This window comes from Rana temporaria, chromosome 10, assembly GCF_905171775.1.
Source record: "Rana temporaria chromosome 10, aRanTem1.1, whole genome shotgun sequence".
Taxonomy (NCBI): Eukaryota; Metazoa; Chordata; class Amphibia; order Anura; family Ranidae; genus Rana; species Rana temporaria.
Window position 1 is genome coordinate 25,195,148 of NC_053498.1, and position 20,179 is coordinate 25,215,326.

Sequence of the window (20,179 nt, forward strand, 5' to 3'; positions counted from 1 at the left end):
CAGCGATCAGCCAGGAAACTGTCAGCCTGGTCTGCCCCTGCTCCTCACTCGCTCTCCGCTAAATTCCACTCGCAAAATGCGAGCAGGCTAGTGGAATTTTTGAGGGCTGCTCTAATGTTCGGCTCATTATTATAAAACCAGAAGCAGAGCTTAGATCTTGAAATATTTAAAGAATTAAGATAATAAGAACCTTAAGCTTCTAAAGTATTTTGAGAACGTCATCTTTTTTTTCTACCCTCCAAATCTCCCAGCAGAGCTTACAGATAAGCCTGAGATCTCCCAGGAGAAGACCTTGATGGCTGGTGAGGAGGTGACCCTGACCTGCACAAGCCCTGGAAGATGCAATGGTTCTGCTCCTCTAATCACATGGAGTGGAGTACAGGGGAAGAATATCACCTATCGGATGGACTATCTAGATGGGAACAAAACGTACTACTCCAATATCACATTTATTCCATCCAGGGTGGATCACAATTCGTCGCTGAGCTGCACTGTAACCTTCCAAAGAAGCAATGCCACAACGAGTCAGCAAATCTCTTTAAATGTTGAATGTAAGCCCAACTTCTTTTTACCAATGCATAGATCAATGGTGTAGCCCAGCTTTTTTAATTAGGGTGCCTTTTGGGTTCTTCAGGGGCGCCTTTGAGAAATGCCTCAACATTTCCCCAAATAAATTGTAAACAAGCTGGCAGGTGGATCAAGCTTTCCAGGGCTGTCTTTAAGGCAGGGCAAAAGGGGAAGCTGCCCTGGGCTCTGTCATTGTTGTGGGGCCCAAAGCTCGGTGGGTGGAGTTGTGATGTCAGTAGACTCCCCGCCCTCCTCTACACTCCCCTTGTCAACATGCATTTTTTTCTTATGTATTTCTTACACTGAATTCTGCTATGATCACTAACATCTAGTCAAAATCCAGAAAAGTAACCACATGACTTCAGAAAAAGGAGTGGGGGTGGGAATTAAAAAATAATGTCACTCACAGCAAGGGGGCGGAACGGACCAAGGTTTTTCTCTGTAAGTCCGTTTTATTTCACTGAACAAGAGGATTGCTCAGAGCTGGATTAACTCTGTGTGGCAAGACTGGGCACAGATGATAGGAAATCTTTTACTCTACATTGTGACATTATGACTGCCGGACCTTAAAGGGGTTGTAAAGGTTCGTCTTTTATTTTCTAAATTGGTTCCTTTAAGCTAGTGCATTGTTGGTTCACTTACCTTTTCCTTCGATTTCCCTTCTAAATGTTTTTTTCTTTGTTTAAATTTCTCACTTCCTGTTTCTCCTCAGTAAGCTTTCCACCATCATCCGAGCAGTGGAAAGTCAGTCAGAACAGCTTACTGAACAGCTTACTGAGGAGGAACAGGAAGTGAGAAATTCAGACAAAGAAAACAAAGAAAAAAACATTTAGAAGGGAAATGGAAGGAAAAGGTAAGTGAACCAACAATGCACTGGCTTAACCACTTAAGCCCCGGACCATATTGCTGCCTAAAGACCCAAGGGGTTTTTACAGTTCGGGACTGCGTCGCTTTAACAGACAATTGCGCGGTCGTGAGACGTGGCTCCCAAACAAAATTGGCGTCCTTTTTTCCCCACAAATAGAGCTTTCTTTTGGTGGTATTTGATCACCTCTGCGGTTTTTATTTTTTGCGCTATAAACAAAAATAGAGCGACAATTTTGAAAAAAATGCAATATTTTTTACTTTTTGCTATAATAAATATCCCCCAAAAACATATATAAAAAAAATTTTTTCCTCAGTTTAGGCCGATACGTATTCTTCTACCTATTTTTGGTAAAAAAAATCGCAATAATCGTTTATCGGTTGGTTTGCGCAAAATTTATAGCGTTTACAAAATAGGGGATAGTTTTTTTGCATTTTTTTTATTTTTTTTACTACTAATGGCGGCGATCAGCGATTTTTTTCGTGACTGCGACATTATGGCGGACACTTCGGACAATTTTGACACATTTTTGGGACAATTGTAATTTTCACAGCAAAAAATGCATTTAAATTGCATTGTTTATTGTGAAAATGACAGTTGCAGTTTGGAAGTTAACCACAGGGGGCGCTGTAGGAGTTAGGGTTTACTTTGTGTGTGTTTACTAGTGTAGGGGGGTGTGGCTGTAGGAATGACGTCATCGATCGTGTCTTCCCTATAAAGGGAATGACGCGATCGATGCGCCGACACAGTGAAGCACGGGGAAGCCGTGTTTACACACGGCTCTCCCCGTTCTTCAGCTCCGGGGAGCGATTGCGACGGAGCGGCTATAAACAAATAGCCGCGCCGTCGTCCCGGATCGCTCCCCGAGCGGACCCGACCTCCGCATGTACGTGGGGGGGTCCCGATCGGACCCCCCACCCACGTCTAGCAGAGGACGTACAGGTACGTACATGTGCCTGTCCGTGCCATTCTGCCGACGTAAATGTACATGAGGAGGTCGGGAAGGGGTTAAAGGAACCTATTTAGAAAATAAAAAACAAACTTTTACAACCACTTTAAGCTGGGGCATTCAGAGCGCATGCCCTGCTGATGTCAGCGGCTGCATGCATAGGGAATATCTCCTAAACCGTACAGGTTTAGGAGATATTAATTTTACCTACAGATAAACCTTATTATAGGCTTACCTGTAGGTAAAAGTGTTACATTTGGGTATACAACAACTTTAAGTGGCTATTGGGTCACCAATCAGCAGTTTCTCTGTCTCTGCTAATAGGCATTAGTAGGTACAGGGCTTTAACCTGAGTGTAAGTTTAGTGTCTCTTCTCCTGGCTTCCCTCTTCTGCTGGCAACTGGGGGTTAATAGGTAGATTCAGAGAGAGTTAGGCCAGTAGATACGCCGACCTAACTCAGAATCTGCGCCGACCTATGTTTAAGTGTATGCTCAAACAGAGATACGCTTATACATATCTAAGATACGACGGCTTGCGCCGTCCTATCTTAGGTTGCAATATTGAGGCTGGCCGCTAGGTGGCGCTTCCATTGCGGTCGGCGTAGAATATGTAAATTAGTAGATACGCCGATTCACGAACGTGCGCCCGGCCGCCGCAGTACATTTACGCCGTTTACGTAAGAGATAGGCCGCCTAAAGTTAAAGCTGGGCCCTAGGTGGCGTTGCCAATGTTAAAGTATGGCCGCCGTTCCCGCGTCGAAATTCGAAATTTTTACGTAGTTTGCATAAGTCGTCCGTGAATAGGGATTTACGTAGTTTACGTCCATGTCGAAATCAATAGGCCCGTGCGGCGTACTTAGCCGCAATGCACACTGGGAAATGTAGGCGCCCGGCGCATGCGCAGTTAAGAAAAAACGTCAAAAACGTCAGGTCAAGCCCCATTAACATAAAACACGCCCCTTTAGAGAAATTTGAATTAGGCGCCCTTACGCCCGCCCGCTTTAGGCTAAGCCGCCGTAACTTAGCAGGCAAGTACTCAAGTACTTGCCTCGCTAACTTACGGCGGCGTAGCCAAAACACGCTAAGCTACGCCGCCGAAAAGTTGCGGCAAGCTCTGTGAGTCTACCTATAAGTGTTTTCAACTGACATTGTAATTGCAGAAATCTGGCTTCTCACTCCTGGTAAATAGGATCTCATAATACTCCTGAATTTCATTTTTTTATTTATTTTTTGTGCAAAATTCAGTGCTTTCTGTTTCTTTGTCTTCTAGCCACTGCAATAAAACCTGTCTGTCTCTCAGTTCCTAATGCCTCGTACACACGAGCGGTTTTTGCGACGGGAAAAGACCACCGGGAATCACAAAGGGAAAAAAGAGAGCTGTTCTAATTTTTTTGCGGCCAGTTTTTTGCTATGGAGCATACACACTGCCGGTTTTCCCGAACAAAAAAGCAAACATGGCAGTTTTCCCGTCGGGAAAACCGGTCGTGTGTACGAGGCATTAGTCGTGTGTACGAGGCATTAGTCGTGTGTACGAGGCATTAGTCGTGTGTACGAGGCATTAGTCGTGTGTACGAGGCATTAGTCGTGTGTACGAGGCATTAGTCGTGTGTACGAGGCATTAGTGTGCATAACAATATCGAATATTGTTATGGAGGTTCTAAAAAAAACAAGAAAACAATATCGAATAAAAGAGCTTTTTACAGCCATTTTCTCTCATCAATGTTTGTTTTTGTTTCTTACAGATCCTCCTTATATTAATATCACCATAAAAGGTATTTCAGCTTTTTTCATTCCTCAAAACATTGAAGAAATCATTTGAGCTGCAAAACTCATTCATAACATACAATCAGGGCCGTCTTTAATATGGTTTGGGCCCAGGGCAAACATTTTTTTTTGGGCCCCCCTCCAGCTTATTTTTGGGCCTGGCTGGTTCACATGTATGTTTTGGCGGTCCTCATTTGTGCAGGCACAGCAGCCCATTGATTTGAATGGGCTGCCATGCCTTTGTTTCCTGCAGAAAAAGGTGCATTCAGCATTTTAAAAATACAGCTGCCTTGAAATCCATTCTGCTTTTGCACCATGCTACTTACCTGCAGTTCTTGCACACACAAACGCACTGTGTTTTTAAAAGCGTGACCTAAACATCTAAAAATGCAGCAAGCTTGACAGTGCGGGAACTGCAGATAAGTCACAGCAGACAGCAGAATGGACAGACAGTGCTGTATTTCAGTGCTTGATGGGCATAGGCGTGCCGTGTGCGCAGCCTATTACATGAGGCATGCGCTTTTCTTTGCAGGAAACGCAGGCATGGCGGCCCATTCAATGAATGGGCTGCTGTGCCTGCACAAATGTGGGCCGCCAAAACACATACATGTGAACCAGCCAGGCCCAAAATAAGCCCATCAAGCAGTTAAATACAGATAGTAATGTCATCTGCTCTGAGGCTTTACTCAGCCTGGACTGCAGGTCTGGTCTGTTATTTAAAAAGTTCCTCTATTTTACACATGGCATGGCATGGGGTCCCATGGTGCTAAAGCAGAATGGACAGACGGTGCTGTGACCCCATGCCATGCCATGTGTAAAATAGAGGAACTTTTTAAAACACTGACCAGACCTGCAGTGAATCATCAAATATTATAAAGACTTTGGGCACACTCTACAGAAAACTTCAATTTACAATATAGATTAGCAAACAGTGACATACCTTGAGGAGCAGGACATGAAGAAGTCAGCCTCAGGAAGAGCAAACTGGGGATGTTATAAAATCACATTCTAATTCACTTTTATATGCAAGCAGCACCCAGTGGCAGGAAAGGAGAAGTGCGCATCTAAAGGGAAGCCTGGGGTGCTGTACATTTTAAAACACTGGGAAGGGAAGCAGTACTGTCACTGGCTGCGTGCCGCTGATGATTTTCAGCCTGATTTGTGGGCAGCACAGGGGCTTAACGGGAGGCAGGGCCGCCATCAGGAATTATGGGGCCACTTACACAGCTTCAGGCATGGGCCCCCTGGAGCAGAGAACCGGGATGGGGGGTGCTGCCGCCTGAAATTAATAAAGCAGGGGGGGGGGCTGCCGCAAATTTAGAAGCGGGGGGCCATTTACAAAAAAAGAAATAAAGAAAGAAATAAGGAAAAATATATATAAAAAAGGGGTGTAGCCATCCGGGGCCCTGGGGACCTCTGGGCCCTTTAATAAAAAGAAAAAAAGAAATAAAAAATATATATAAAAAATATATTTTAAAAAGGGGGTTGCCATCTGGGGCCCTGGGGACCTCTGGGCCCTTTAATATTTTTTTTTTAATAAAAATATATTACAAAAAAAAGGGGGTTGCCATCCGGGACCTCTGGGCCCTTTAATAAAAAATATATATAAAGAAACATTTATAAAAAAAGGGGGGGTTGCCACCCAGGGCCCTGGGGACCTCTGGGCCCTTAAATAAAAAATAAATAAAAAAATATACAAACAAAAATAAAAAAATAAACATTTATAAAAAAAATAAAGGGTGTTTGCCACATGGGGCCCTGGGGAACTCTGAGCCCTTTAATAAAAAAAAATAATATATATATATATATATATATCCCCAGGGCCCCGGATGGCAACCCCCCTTATTTTTTATAAAAAACATTTTTTTTATATATTTTATTTCTTTTTTTTCTTTTTATATATATATATATATATATATATATATATATATATATATATATATATTATATAAAAAGAAAAAAAAGAAATAAAATATATAAAAAAAATGTTTTTTATAAAAAATAAGGGGGGTTGCCATCTGGGGCCCTGGGGACCCCTCGGTCCTATAATAATAATAATAATAAACATTTATATATATATATATATATATATATATATATATATTTATATATTTATGTATATATAAATAAAAATATTTTTTTTATAAAAAAAGGGGGGTTGTCATCCGGGGCCCTGGGGAACTATGGGCCCCTGGGGACCCCCAGACCTCTAAAAAAAAAATTGTCCCTTTAATAAAAAATAAAATAAAAATATATTAAAAAATTGTCCGTTTAATAAAAAAAAAAATTTTTTTTTTTTATTTAAAAATAAATAAAAAAGGGAGGGTTGCCATCTGGGGCCCTGGGGTCCTCCGGGCCCCTGGGGGCCTCCGGACCCCTAAAAAAAAAAAAAAAAAAAAAAAAAAAAATTTTTTTTTTTTTTTTTTTCAAAGGGGGTTGCTTTGGGCCCCCAACAGTGACAGGGCCCAGGGCACCTGCCCCATTTGCCCTGCGGTAAAGACGGCCCTGCATACAATCCTATTCTTATAAACATTATTTCAACTGCATTCCCCAGGCAGCACCAGAAAAAAACTGTAAATTTTGGATGTAGTTCAGGAAATATTTTATGTCATACTTACCTACATCTTCATTCCAGTTTATGAGACACTGTCCCCTTCGCCCATAGCCCACACTTGAAACTAGGGTTGTCCCGATACCACTTTTTTAAGACCGAGTACAAGTACTGATACTTTTTTTCAAGTACTCGCCGATACCGATTACCGATACTTTTTTTTTATGTCATGTGTCAGTATTTTTCTTTATTTTACAATTTAAATATTTCACAATTTTGTTGTTGTTTTTTTGTTTACAATGCTTTCTTGGGGGGGGAGATGGATGTGTCAGTGTGTTTTTTATTTTAATATGTATTTTTTTTTACAATTAATTATTTTATTATTTATTGCCATTTTTTTTACTTAGCCCTGTTCGGGGGCTTTGGTGAGATATCAGGGGTCATAACAGACCCCTGATATCTCACCTTTGAGACAGCGAAAGGGACTAAGGACACAGATTCCCCAGTCCCTTTCTCAGCTGCACTGGAAATGAATGGACAGGAGACAGAGGCCATCCATTCATAAACTGAAGCATCGTAAACACAGGTTACAATGCTCAGTCATATGAATGATCACTGACTCTGTTCATTTGGAAAAGGTAGGAGCCGGGTTTAGCGGCTCCTACCGCCACTCTCTATCCTGACAGAGGTGGCGGAGGAGGACACGGAGGGGGTACACATATCACGGAGGGGGGAAGCAGCGACACGGAGGGGGGGACACAGATCACGGAGGGGGGAAGCAGCGGCACGGAGGGGGGACACAGATCACGGAGGGGGGAAACAGCGACACGGAGGGGGGACACAGATCACGGAGGGGGAAGCAGCGGGACGGAGGGGGGACACAGATCACGGAGGGGGGAAGCAGCGGGACGGAGGGGGGACACAGATCACGGAGAGGGGAAGCAGCGGCACAGAGGGGGGACACAGATCACGGAGGGGGGAAGCAGCGGCACGGAGGGGGAGAGCAGAGATGACGGCAGCGGCACGGAGGGGGAGAACAGAGGATGGCAGCGGCACGGAGAAGGAAAACAGACGACGGCAGCGGCACAGAGGGGGAGAGCAGAATGGCAGTGGCACGGAGGGGGGACACAGGAGCATGGAGGGAGAGTAGGGTATCGGTAAAGTATCGGAGCATTTTCCCCGAGTATAAGTACTCGGGGAAATGCTTGGTATCGGTCCCGATACCGATACTAGTAGTATCGGTATCGGGACAACCCTACTTGAAACCCCCACCTTTCTAACAGTCATGCCCACTCTCCAGACTGTCCAGCCTAGGGTTGCCAACTCATCCCTTTAAAACAGAACACATATTAATTACACAGGTTCTGTGGCTGATTAAGGAGGTAATTAAACTCACTTGGTGCCTTGTTTGCATTAAATTAGCCTCAGAACCTGTGTAATTCTTATGTGTTCTGTTTTAAAGGGATGAGTTGGCAACTCTAGTCCAGCCTTCATCACACCCACTCTCTCAGCCCTTATTATCTGGGCCACTTGCAGTCGTGATCCCTTCAGCTAATACCCTTTTTTCGTGTTCCTGTGCATGCTCAATAACTCAAATAAGGGTGATGCTGTGATCTCAGGACACAACCCAGGACATAGAGTTATCAGGACAGAGGATATAAATGTCCAATAGATGACCCATAGATGCAACCCTCCCAGCAAATCTGAAACATTTCATAATTCAAGACAACCGAGCCCTTTATGTTACCAAAGGAAGTCTTGAAACATCAGAAATCGATGCACAAACATCATCTAGATACATCTGTTGCATATCCTGACTCTTGAAAACTGCAGTGTTCCCTGTATGGTTTTTTTTTTTTTTCAAAGGGGGTTGCTTTGGGCCCCCAACAGTGACAGGGCCCAGGGCACCTGCCCCATTTGCCCTGCGGTAAAGACGGCCCTGCATACAATCCTATTCTTATAAACATTATTTCAACTGCATTCCCCAGGCAGCACCAGAAAAAAACTGTACATTTTGGATGTAGTTCAGGAAATATTTTATGTCATACTTACCTACATCTTCATTCCAGTTTATGAGACACTGTCCCCTTCGCCCATAGCCCACACTTGAAACTAGGGTTGTCCCGATACCACTTTTTTAAGACCGAGTACAAGTACTGATACTTTTTTTCAAGTACTCGCCGATACCGATTACCGATACTTTTTTTTTATGTCATGTGTCAGTATTTTTCTTTATTTTACAATTTAAATATTTCACAATTTTGTTGTTGTTTTTTTGTTTACAATGCTTTCTTGGGGGGGGAGATGGATGTGTCAGTGTGTTTTTTATTTTAATATGTATTTTTTTTTACAATTAATTATTTTATTATTTATTGCCATTTTTTTTACTTAGCCCTGTTCGGGGGCTTTGGTGAGATATCAGGGGTCATAACAGACCCCTGATATCTCACCTTTGAGACAGCGAAAGGGACTAAGGACACAGATTCCCCAGTCCCTTTCTCAGCTGCACTGGAAATGAATGGACAGGAGACAGAGGCCATCCATTCATAAACTGAAGCATCGTAAACACAGGTTACAATGCTCAGTCATATGAATGATCACTGACTCTGTTCATTTGGAAAAGGTAGGAGCCGGGTTTAGCGGCTCCTACCGCCACTCTCTATCCTGACAGAGGTGGCGGAGGAGGACACGGAGGGGGTACACATATCACGGAGGGGGGAAGCAGCGACACGGAGGGGGGGACACAGATCACGGAGGGGGGAAGCAGCGGCACGGAGGGGGGACACAGATCACGGAGGGGGGAAACAGCGACACGGAGGGGGGACACAGATCACGGAGGGGGAAGCAGCGGGACGGAGGGGGGACACAGATCACGGAGGGGGGAAGCAGCGGGACGGAGGGGGGACACAGATCACGGAGAGGGGAAGCAGCGGCACAGAGGGGGGACACAGATCACGGAGGGGGGAAGCAGCGGCACGGAGGGGGAGAGCAGAGATGACGGCAGCGGCACGGAGGGGGAGAACAGAGGATGGCAGCGGCACGGAGAAGGAAAACAGACGACGGCAGCGGCACAGAGGGGGAGAGCAGAATGGCAGTGGCACGGAGGGGGGACACAGGAGCATGGAGGGAGAGTAGGGTATCGGTAAAGTATCGGAGCATTTTCCCCGAGTATAAGTACTCGGGGAAATGCTTGGTATCGGTCCCGATACCGATACTAGTAGTATCGGTATCGGGACAACCCTACTTGAAACCCCCACCTTTCTAACAGTCATGCCCACTCTCCAGACTGTCCAGCCTAGGGTTGCCAACTCATCCCTTTAAAACAGAACACATATTAATTACACAGGTTCTGTGGCTGATTAAGGAGGTAATTAAACTCACTTGGTGCCTTGTTTGCATTAAATTAGCCTCAGAACCTGTGTAATTCTTATGTGTTCTGTTTTAAAGGGATGAGTTGGCAACTCTAGTCCAGCCTTCATCACACCCACTCTCTCAGCCCTTATTATCTGGGCCACTTGCAGTCGTGATCCCTTCAGCTAATACCCTTTTTTCGTGTTCCTGTGCATGCTCAATAACTCAAATAAGGGTGATGCTGTGATCTCAGGACACAACCCAGGACATAGAGTTATCAGGACAGAGGATATAAATGTCCAATAGATGACCCATAGATGCAACCCTCCCAGCAAATCTGAAACATTTCATAATTCAAGACAACCGAGCCCTTTATGTTACCAAAGGAAGTCTTGAAACATCAGAAATCGATGCACAAACATCATCTAGATACATCTGTTGCATATCCTGACTCTTGAAAACTGCAGTGTTCCCTGTATGGTTTAATAGTTGTATAGACTCATAGAATCCATTTCCGTGTGTCTTCTGAGAGTGTTTTTCAATATGCTATTCCATCAGGTAATACCAACACTGAGGACACACATATCACTGTGCTGGAAGGAGACTCCTTAGTCATTGAATGCATTGTGGACAGCAATCCTCAAGCCAACATTTCATGGCATGATAAAGACTCACTGCTCCGCGGACCACTGAATAGAGAGTTACTAACCTATGAACTGAGGAACATTACATCAAATGATGCTGGAAGATACCAATGCTCAGCCCAGAATAACCACTGGATCAGGAACAGAACCATAGACATCATTGTGCATTGTAAGTAGCCCTCAGGCCTTTAATAAAGTGTATGATATGAAAGTGTATGATAGCCAAATGTTCCTTTTCGGTTAGCATAGGGGATGATGAGAACCCTTTCCTTTTTTTCTTCTTTGCTGTCTGTGTCCCTTTGGGGAGATTTCCTTTCACTTCCTGTCTGAGAGGCATAACAGGATGTAAGATCAAGCTTGTGCTTTTGTTACAAAAGGCCACAGGTTTTTATTGTGCAGTATTACAACCCTGGACTTGAAGTGGCCCAGCATCCTAATAACCGGTGATGTCATCAGTAGATAAGGAGGACTTCTGCACAACATCCCGATTTGCCACTCTCTGTTAGGAGAATCAGTACTAGTGTGCAAAGACGTATTTGCTTTGGAAGAATAAATCACTTCTAATATTGGGCACCCTATGTGTGTGAATGCTGCTGCAATGTGTAAAACTATTAATTCAGTTTTTTTTTATTTAGATTTTTAAAGGGTGCTGCAACTGAAAAAAGGTTGAGAAACACTGATGTAGTCCCTTGGTTGGACCAAGGTGCAGAACTCAATCAAATATACTTTTGCTCACCCCAATCAGTCTTGAGATCTGTTGTTGGGCTTTGGTCTAGTGCAGGGGTCTCCAAACTTTTCAAACAAAGGGCCAGTTTATTGTCCTTCAGACTTTAGGAGGGCCAGATTGTGACCAGTGACAATAAATATGGCCTCAGGGTTGGTGGTCAGTAGGAGGAGGAGTATGGCCCCTATCAGTAGGAGGAATAGTATCCCATCATTGATATCAGTAGAAGAAATTGTGCCCCCTTGTTGGTGTCAGTGGAAGGAATAGTGCCTCATATCAGTTGGAGGAATAGTGCCCCAAGGGCCGCATAAAGGCTAGAAAAGGGCCACATCTGGCCCCTGGTCTAGTGTCCTTTGCGTCAGTTTGAGATGCTTGAGATCATTCAGAACTCATTGACAGGTTCATTTTACCTGTCGTTGATCTCCTGATGATCTGCACTTGACCCGCTTTAAGAGGGGGTTGCATAGACTTGTATGGGAATGCAACCTTCTTCAGAAGGACAAAAGCCCCTCACCACTGGCCCTTATTCTCTTCAGATAACCCTCAATGCATTTATCTTGATGGTCGAATTTGGGCCCATGCATACAAGTTTTTGGGATCTGTGCTTCAAACACATTTGGAAACTAAATTTGTGCACTAAAATGCACTATAATGTTAACAGTATTGACATATATAGTATATAGACCAGGGGTCTCCAAACTTTTCAAGCAAAGGGCCAGTTTATTGTCTTTCAGACTTTAGGAGGGCCGGTTTGTGGCCAGCAGGGGCAGAAAATGTTGGCATTAGTGACATTAAACATGGCCTCAGGATTGGTGGTCAATAGGCGGAGTGGTGCCCCTATTAGGAGGAATAGTATCCCATCATTAGTATCAGTGGAAGAAAGAGTGCCCCATTGTTGGTGTCAGTGTGAGGAATAGTGCCTCATATCGGTGGAAGCAATAGCACTCCAAGGGCCGTATAGAAGCAAGCAAAGGGCCACATCTGACCCTCGGGCCGCAGTTTGGAGACCCCTGATATAGACTATATTTGAAAAATAGACAAAACCAAAACGTCAGTGCTTCTCTTGTCCTTAAGCCAGAATGCCCAATTCTTTTGAAATAGAGAGGCTTTCCCTTGTAATAGAGAAACCATTTTCTCAAAAGAGGTGTGAGCATTTAGGAGTTCTATAAGAGAAGTGATGGAGCCTGGTTTTGTTTCCAGGCTCTTGCCAATGCATGTCTAGCTGCAATTAAAACATGTGCCGTGAAAAAACTGATCTGATGGGGCCACTTATCTAGGCCAATTCCAAAAAGAGGAAACTCAGGAGTTGGAGGTTGAGCCTAGTCAGTGATAGAAGATTTAAAAGGTAAAAACATTGGTCTAGATCTAGAACATTGGGGCAATCAATGACTAATAGAACCCACATGGCCACAATCCCTCCAGCTGGAAAGTAATTTCAAAGGGTTTGAAGTTGCCGAAGGTAAGGGGAAAGTGTAGACTGCCAACATAAATGAATCAACACAGTTTTATTTCCTTACATATGTGTCTGTGGTAAATAAAACATTTACAATGGTGACAGTACATACAAAATACATTTATACTTTATAAAAGAGTATTGAGGAAGAGTATTGGGAATTGTAATGTACTGGGAACGACCCTGGGGTTAGGTCATAAGAGGGGAGTGAGTCCAGAGACCCCAGATCTTGCTGAAACTTTTTGGGGATCCCCTAGTAGTGTAGCTAAGCTGGTATGGGGCTGGTATAACGTTTTCCACTCCGGTGAAGTCCCTTCCCAGTGATTAAGATGATTTGTTTGGCATAAGTATAATGCCCTTAGTCAATTTTTTTTTTGTGTGAGCATTAGTGGGAAGATCATGCCCTAGCCCTAAGAGGCATGCTAGGCTGACATTCTTTGTTTTGTGTTGCTTGCGTTCCAGTGGCAGCTGGTGCTCAAATTTTTTGGGGGGGGCGCAAACGAAAAAAAAAAAAAAAAACAATTGCAGCCTCACTCGCCTATCAATTATCACCACTGTGCCATCAAACGCAGCCACTGTGCCATCAAAACGCAACCACTGTGCCATCAAAACGCAACCACTGTGCCATCAAAACGCAACCACTGTGCCATGCCATCAAACACAGCCACTATGCCATCATTTGTCACCACTTTGCCATGCCATCAATTGTCACCACTTTGCCATGCCATCAATTGTCACCACTTTGCCATCAATTGTCACCACTGTGCCATGCCATCAATTGTTACCTCTGTGCCATCAATTGTCACCACTGTGCCACCAATTGTCACCACTGTGCCCATCAAATGTCACCACTGTGCCCATCAAATGTCACTGTCCAGACATCCATCCACCTCTGAGCTTTATATTATAACCTGCTGGGACTTGTAGTTCTCCATCATCTCCTGGGGCTCAGGTGCATGCAATCCACCATATTTGTTCAGTTTTTCTCACTGCTGGGACTTGTAGTCCCATAGAGGGTGGATTGCATGCACCTGAACCCCAGGAGATGATGGAGAACTACAAGTCCCAGCAGTCTAAATACAATAACAGGCTCCAAGGTGGATGGGTGGGGATCAGGCAGTGCACCGCTGTCCGCTGATGACCTAATGGGGCGATAAATCAAATCCATTTTGAACTGAGTGTGGCTTGGCTGGCTTACCTTAGCAGCGCCAGCTTCACTCCGCTCGGGCAGTGTGAACTTCAGAGAAAGTGCCGCGTGACGTCATTTACGATTTTCGTCTGTAAGACGAATAGCCGGAAGTCACAGTAGTAATGCTCCCGGCGCTCATAGAGAGGCACGGGAAGCATATCAGCGCTTTTCAATGCGCCCATATTCAAGCTAAAAGCCCGCAAATGAAGCGCCATGTCTAGATTGTAGTGACGCGGCGCTTCATAGGGAAATGGTGGCCGGCGCTCAATCCCAACCCATTAAAGAATTTTTTTTTTTTTTAAGTTTCTTTCTTAAAGGGGCCAAAATATATATATATATATATATATATATATATATATATATATATATATATATATATAATTTTTTGCCTACAGGAGGGGGGGCGGCGCCCGGGCGCCCCCTATGGGCGGGCCGCCACTGTTGCGTTCCAAATCTCTAAACCTCACCTGTCCATGGTTGTAGTCCATCTGCGTTTTTTCATCTATACTACTCAAAGAGAGGGCAATGCAGACAGCAAATGTTCTGAGCATTCCTTTGCAATGCATTTGACAGCCCTAGGTTGTATGGCTGCCTGTTGGAGATTGTTTTCTGGTGAAAAAAAATCCATTGTCTGTTGTATGGATTTATTTACTAAAAAATATCGCAGTTCTTAGACAAGCATCTTTAAATCATGTTTTTTTACAACTGTATCCCTATCCATCTTTTTATTTTTTTTATTCTGGCTTAGGGTTGTCCCGATACCACTTTTTTAGGACCGAGTACAAGTACCGATACTTTTTTTCAAGTAGTCGCCGATACCGAATACCGATACTTTTTTTTAATGACCGTTTTCAAACCACAATACAGACCAAAGATATTTTCTTTAGAATTATGAAGAACTGGTACATCATGGTGTGGGGCTGTTTTTTAGCATACGGTACTGGAAAACTACATATCATTGAATGAGTGATCACTGTCAGTGCAGCTCATCGGTGCCAGTGCCCAAAAGTGCATCTAGCCAGTGCCACCTATCAGTGCAGATCAGTGCCCATTAGTGCATCAGTGCAGGGAGGCAGCTTATTAGTGCATCTCATCAGTGCCACCCAATCAATGCCAGTGCCACCTATCAGTGCCATCCATTTATGAGTGCCATTCAATCAATGCCAGTGCCACCTATCAGTGCCATCCAATGGTGCCATCCAATTTGTGTTTGATGTCACAAAAAAAAAAAAAAAAAAAGTATTCTATTTTGGTATCGGGAGTATTTGCGCGAGTACGAGTACTAGCGCAAATACTCGGTATCGGTCCCGATACCGATACTGGTATCGGTATCTGGACAACCCTATTCTGGCTAGACTGGGGAACGGTTAGAACCCTTGTAAGAGCTTCACCCTCTCTATTTGTCCAACTTGTCTTTATCACCAGAATGAAAAATGACAGAGAATCCAAAAGCTTACAGATGTCTATGGAATAAGAGTTGAAGGGGAACCTTCCATGGAGAACAGCTGTTTGAATTAGGGTTGTCCCGATACCACTTTTTTAAGACCGAGTACAAGTACAGATACTTTTTTAAAGTACTCGTCAATATCGATTACCGATACTTTTATTAAATCTCATGTGACAGTAGTATTTTTTTTTTTTTTTTTAACAATTATTTTTTACAATGCTTTATTTTTTAAGGGGGGGGGGGGGCAGTGGCAGTGTGTTGTTGTTTTTTTCATTATTATTTTTTTTTATTATTATTTAATGCAATTAAATTTTCTTTTCTTATAGACTAAAAAAAATATAGAAAATATACACAATTGTTTCAGCTAAACTTGTATATTTACAAGCGGGCACCACTTAAATTAGGCGCGTTCCCGCGCCGAACGTACTGCGCATGCTCCGTCCGTCAAATTACCCGACGTGCATTGCGCTAAATGACGTCGCAAGGACGTCATTGGTTTCGACGTTAACGTAAATGGCGTCCAGCGCCATTCACCGACGACTTACGCAAACGACGTGAATTTTAAAATTTCGACGCTGGAACGACGGCCATACTTAACATTGGCTAGGCCACCTAGAGGGCAGCCTTAGTTTTACGCGGAGTATCTCGACGGAAACAACGTAAATTTAGAGCGACGGGTAAAGCGTACGTTCGTGAATCGCCGTAACTAGTCATTTGCATATTCTACGCCGACCGCAATGGAATCGCCACCTAGCGGCCGTCCTAGAATTGCATCCTAAGATCCGACGGTGTAAGTAAATTGCACCTGTCGGATCATAGGGCTATCTATGCGTAACCTGATTCTATGAATCAGCCGCATAGTTACGACGGGCGGATCACAGAGATACGACGGCGTATCAGGAGATACGCCGTCGTATCTCTTTTGTGAATCTGGCCCATAGTCTTTATTATAGATTGGAGGTATGACCTTAGTAGCGGAAAAACCCCCCCTATTTATATTACATTGGCACCATCTATACTCTTTTGAAACACGGTGCATGCCGAAGCAGACCTTTTTTCTTCTATCTATTTTTATTTCCTTGCACATGATTCTGTGCTATTTGCATTATTTAATCTAAATAGAAAATAGTAGATAGAAGACAGTGGGGTCCTAGAAGAGTTCTGCCCTTGACGCATACCACAATGTTATCTCTGGTACGTTTAAAATATTTCTAAATGCCTCTTGGAGCATATATAGAAGAAAATAAAAATGTTTTTGTAGATGCCTTAAAATGACATCTAAACCAGAGACACATGGTATAGCGTATAGTATTATAACCATAATCATATATATACTATTTTAATAAAATACCATATTTTTATATTTTTTGTGTTTTACATATATATATAAAAAGTTGCAGTTTTAATGAGCTCTACACTTCATATTATTTATCAATTGATATTATTTATCAAAAATCATTTAGATCACGATATGAGCTTATTGTATCAACTTTTTAAGCCATATATATTTATCGCACAACACTTTATATCACAGTACACTAATATAACTCTTTTTTCACTATATCGGTTATGATACATATTTGTTTCAAACATGGGATTTCTTCTCGTTTGTTTTTTTTTTCACTCTCTCTCATCATTAGTATGAGAGGTTTCTTCTTTTTGATTTTTTATCCAGCTCATATATGATAGTATCCCATGTGTGACACATCAGGGTTCATCAAAGTGTTCTATTGACTAACGATCACCTGTGGGCTAATTGGTGGAACGCCCCATTCACCTTTCTCCCTCCTTCTTTTAAACAAAGTTTTTGTCATTGTTCACTAGCTACGAGTAAGCATCACATGATGTGAAACATGTCAGCCATCCTTTTCCTTTTGTTCACTTCTTTTTGACTGCAACATTGTTGGTTGTTTTTTGTTTTTTGGATTTCACTTGCTGAATAAAGATATCGTTTTAAGGAGTGCGGCAGTCCAGGACCTCTTTTCATCCAATAATTAGTATGAAGGCAAAGATTAAACGTACATTTTATTGATTTAAGAGTTATGTTTATCCACCAATCTAGCTTTACTTACTATATCTGGGGATAACTTTCATAGAAACATAGAAAAGTGACAGCAGAAAAAAGACTGAGTAGTCCATGGAGTCTGTCCGGTTTTTTTGGTTCCGTTTTTGTCATGTATAGATCTATGTTTGTCCCAAGCGTGTTTGAAGCCATTTACTTTTGAGTGTCTCACTACCTCTCCTGGAAGTTTATTCCAAGCATCAACTACCCTGTTATAGAAAAAAGTGGGGTTGGGACTTTATATGAGGCATGTGGTTTGCACCACCACAGGCCTCCATCCCTAAAAGGGTTTAAAAAATGGAAGGTTGGGACTTTAAATGAGATGCGATTAGCATAATGCGATTAAATATACATATGGAAAATACAAAAATTCTTACCATAATAGCCAGGCTCAAAAATACCAAACCAAAGAAGCACAAAACCAAATTAATCTGTCTAACTGTATGTAAGGTAAGAATTTTTGTATTTTCCATATGTATATTTAATCGCATTATGCTAATCGCATCTCATTTAAAGTCCCAACCTTCCATTTTTTAAAGCATCAACTACCCTTTGGCCCCATACACACGAGAGGATTTATCCGCGAATACGGTCCAGCGGACCGTTTCCGCGGATAAATCCTCTCGAGGATTTGTGCGGATTTTCATGCGATGGAGTGTACTCACCATCGCATTGAAATCCGCGCTGAAATCCTCTGGCGATGACGTGTTGCGCCGTCGCCGCGATTATGACGCGGCGACGTGCGCAACGCTGTCATATAAGGAATTCCACGCATGCGTCGAATCATTACGACGCATGCGGGGGATCCCTTCGGACGGATGGATCCGGTGAGTCTATACAGACCAGCGGATCCATCCGTTGGGATGGATTCCAGCGGATAGATTTGTTTAGCATGTCAGCAAATATTTATCTGCTGGAAATCCATCTCAGGGGATAAATATCCGCGGAAACAGATCCGCTGGAGTGTACACACCATAGGATCTATCCGCTGAAACCCATTTGCTGGGATTTTTCAGCGGATGGATTCTTTTTTTTTTTTCATTCAAATTTATGTTTATTTTCAATAAAAGTACATACATTTGTACTAAAACAGCAGTATACATTTCAGTAATACACAGTAAATAATAAATCCAATGCATTGCTTTACATAGAAGATGGTCTTGTCATAGAAACTGACTATCATATACAGCCATATCATATGCTATCACCATACGGTGAGAGTATAACAGATTGTAATAGTTAAAAAGAAAAGCTAGGTATAACCAATAATTTATAATTAAATAAATAAAAGGATATTTCTATATACTATATAATTCCTTAGGCTTATTGTTGTCACACAATAAAAAACCCCATGTGTGTACTGGGTCTAATTTCATGGAACTAATAAAGGACAGGATTTCTGTATAACAAAGACTTCTCTGACACCCCCACTGGGAACAGTCTGTGTCCAAGAGGTTAAGCAAACCTTTAAATCCCCCTTCCCTCCCTCCAATAATTATCACCAATACCACCCAGTCACTGTAAATATATATTTTCAAAACCCTTAACATACCTAACATCCCCAAAAATTTGGTGGAATCTTTTGATAACCCAAACATAGGCTAATACAAATGTTTATATATATCTTTTTTTTTTTTTTCTAAACATAACACTCTGAGAATGAGAAATAACAAAGATGTTATCCTCGTGTAAAAAAAAAAAAAAATTATCAAATCAAATAACAATCAATGAAAAGAAGAGAAAAAAAGAGAAGAAAAGAAAGAAGAAAAAAAAAAAAAAAAGAAAAGATCAGGGGAAAGTAAAAGGAAAAAGAGATGGCAGCCTGCCTGTCAATGAACAACATCGTCCTAAGGATATAAATATCACCACAGCCTTTATGGGATAAAAGATATTCCCATAAATTTCATCCACGGTTCCCATATTTCATGGAAAAGAGTAGGCATATCCAACATGGAACAGACCCTCTTTTCTTGTTCCATAATCCATGTAACCTTTTGTTTCATATACCGGATGGAGACAGTAGATTTTTTCCACGCAGCTGCAATTGTGATCCTGGCACCTGTCAGAATGTATAGGATGAGTTTTCTAGTAACCTTGGAGGTTTGGGGTAACATCCCGTTAAGTAAAGCGATAGTGGGGGATTGATGCAAATTACAGCCTGTGACACGTCTTATTATGTTGAACACCTTATTCCAGTATCCACGTATTTTGGGACATTCCCACCATATATGTACCATAGACCCCAATCCCTGACAACCTCTGAAGCAAAGGGGCGAAATTGACGGATACATGGAAGCCAGTTTAACGGGAACTAAATACCACCTAGTATAAATTTTTACATTAGCCTCTACAAGGGATATATTCACAAATCCTTTAATGGATCTAGTATAATTACTGCACCAGTCAGATAAATCCCAGTTGTTATTAAGTTCCCTTTCCCAGGCCAGCATATGAGGTAATTTGGTGCAATTATTAGCAAGCGATTGATATATGATTGAAATATTCCCCTTCCTGATCAAACCCTGATCACAATTACTTTCATAAGGTGTCAATAGTCCAGAGATCGAGCCACTATCCCATAGGCTTTGTGCATAGTCATGTAGTTGAGAAAAT

The 20,179-nt window shown here is 42.5% G+C and overlaps 1 protein-coding gene across 1 annotated transcript in view; it reads left to right on the forward strand.

Annotated features, from left to right (window-relative positions):
• The first annotated feature begins 257 nt into the window (after positions 1-257).
• The window catches only part of LOC120916455 (sialic acid-binding Ig-like lectin 10), a 52,968-nt gene continuing 33,046 nt past the window's right edge, over positions 258-20,179 (forward strand). The window contains exon 1 of the mRNA XM_040327429.1: positions 258-551. Within this exon, the coding sequence (XP_040183363.1) occupies positions 296-551 (256 nt within the window). The 5' untranslated portion in view covers positions 258-295. The remainder of the gene's footprint in view (positions 552-20,179) is intronic.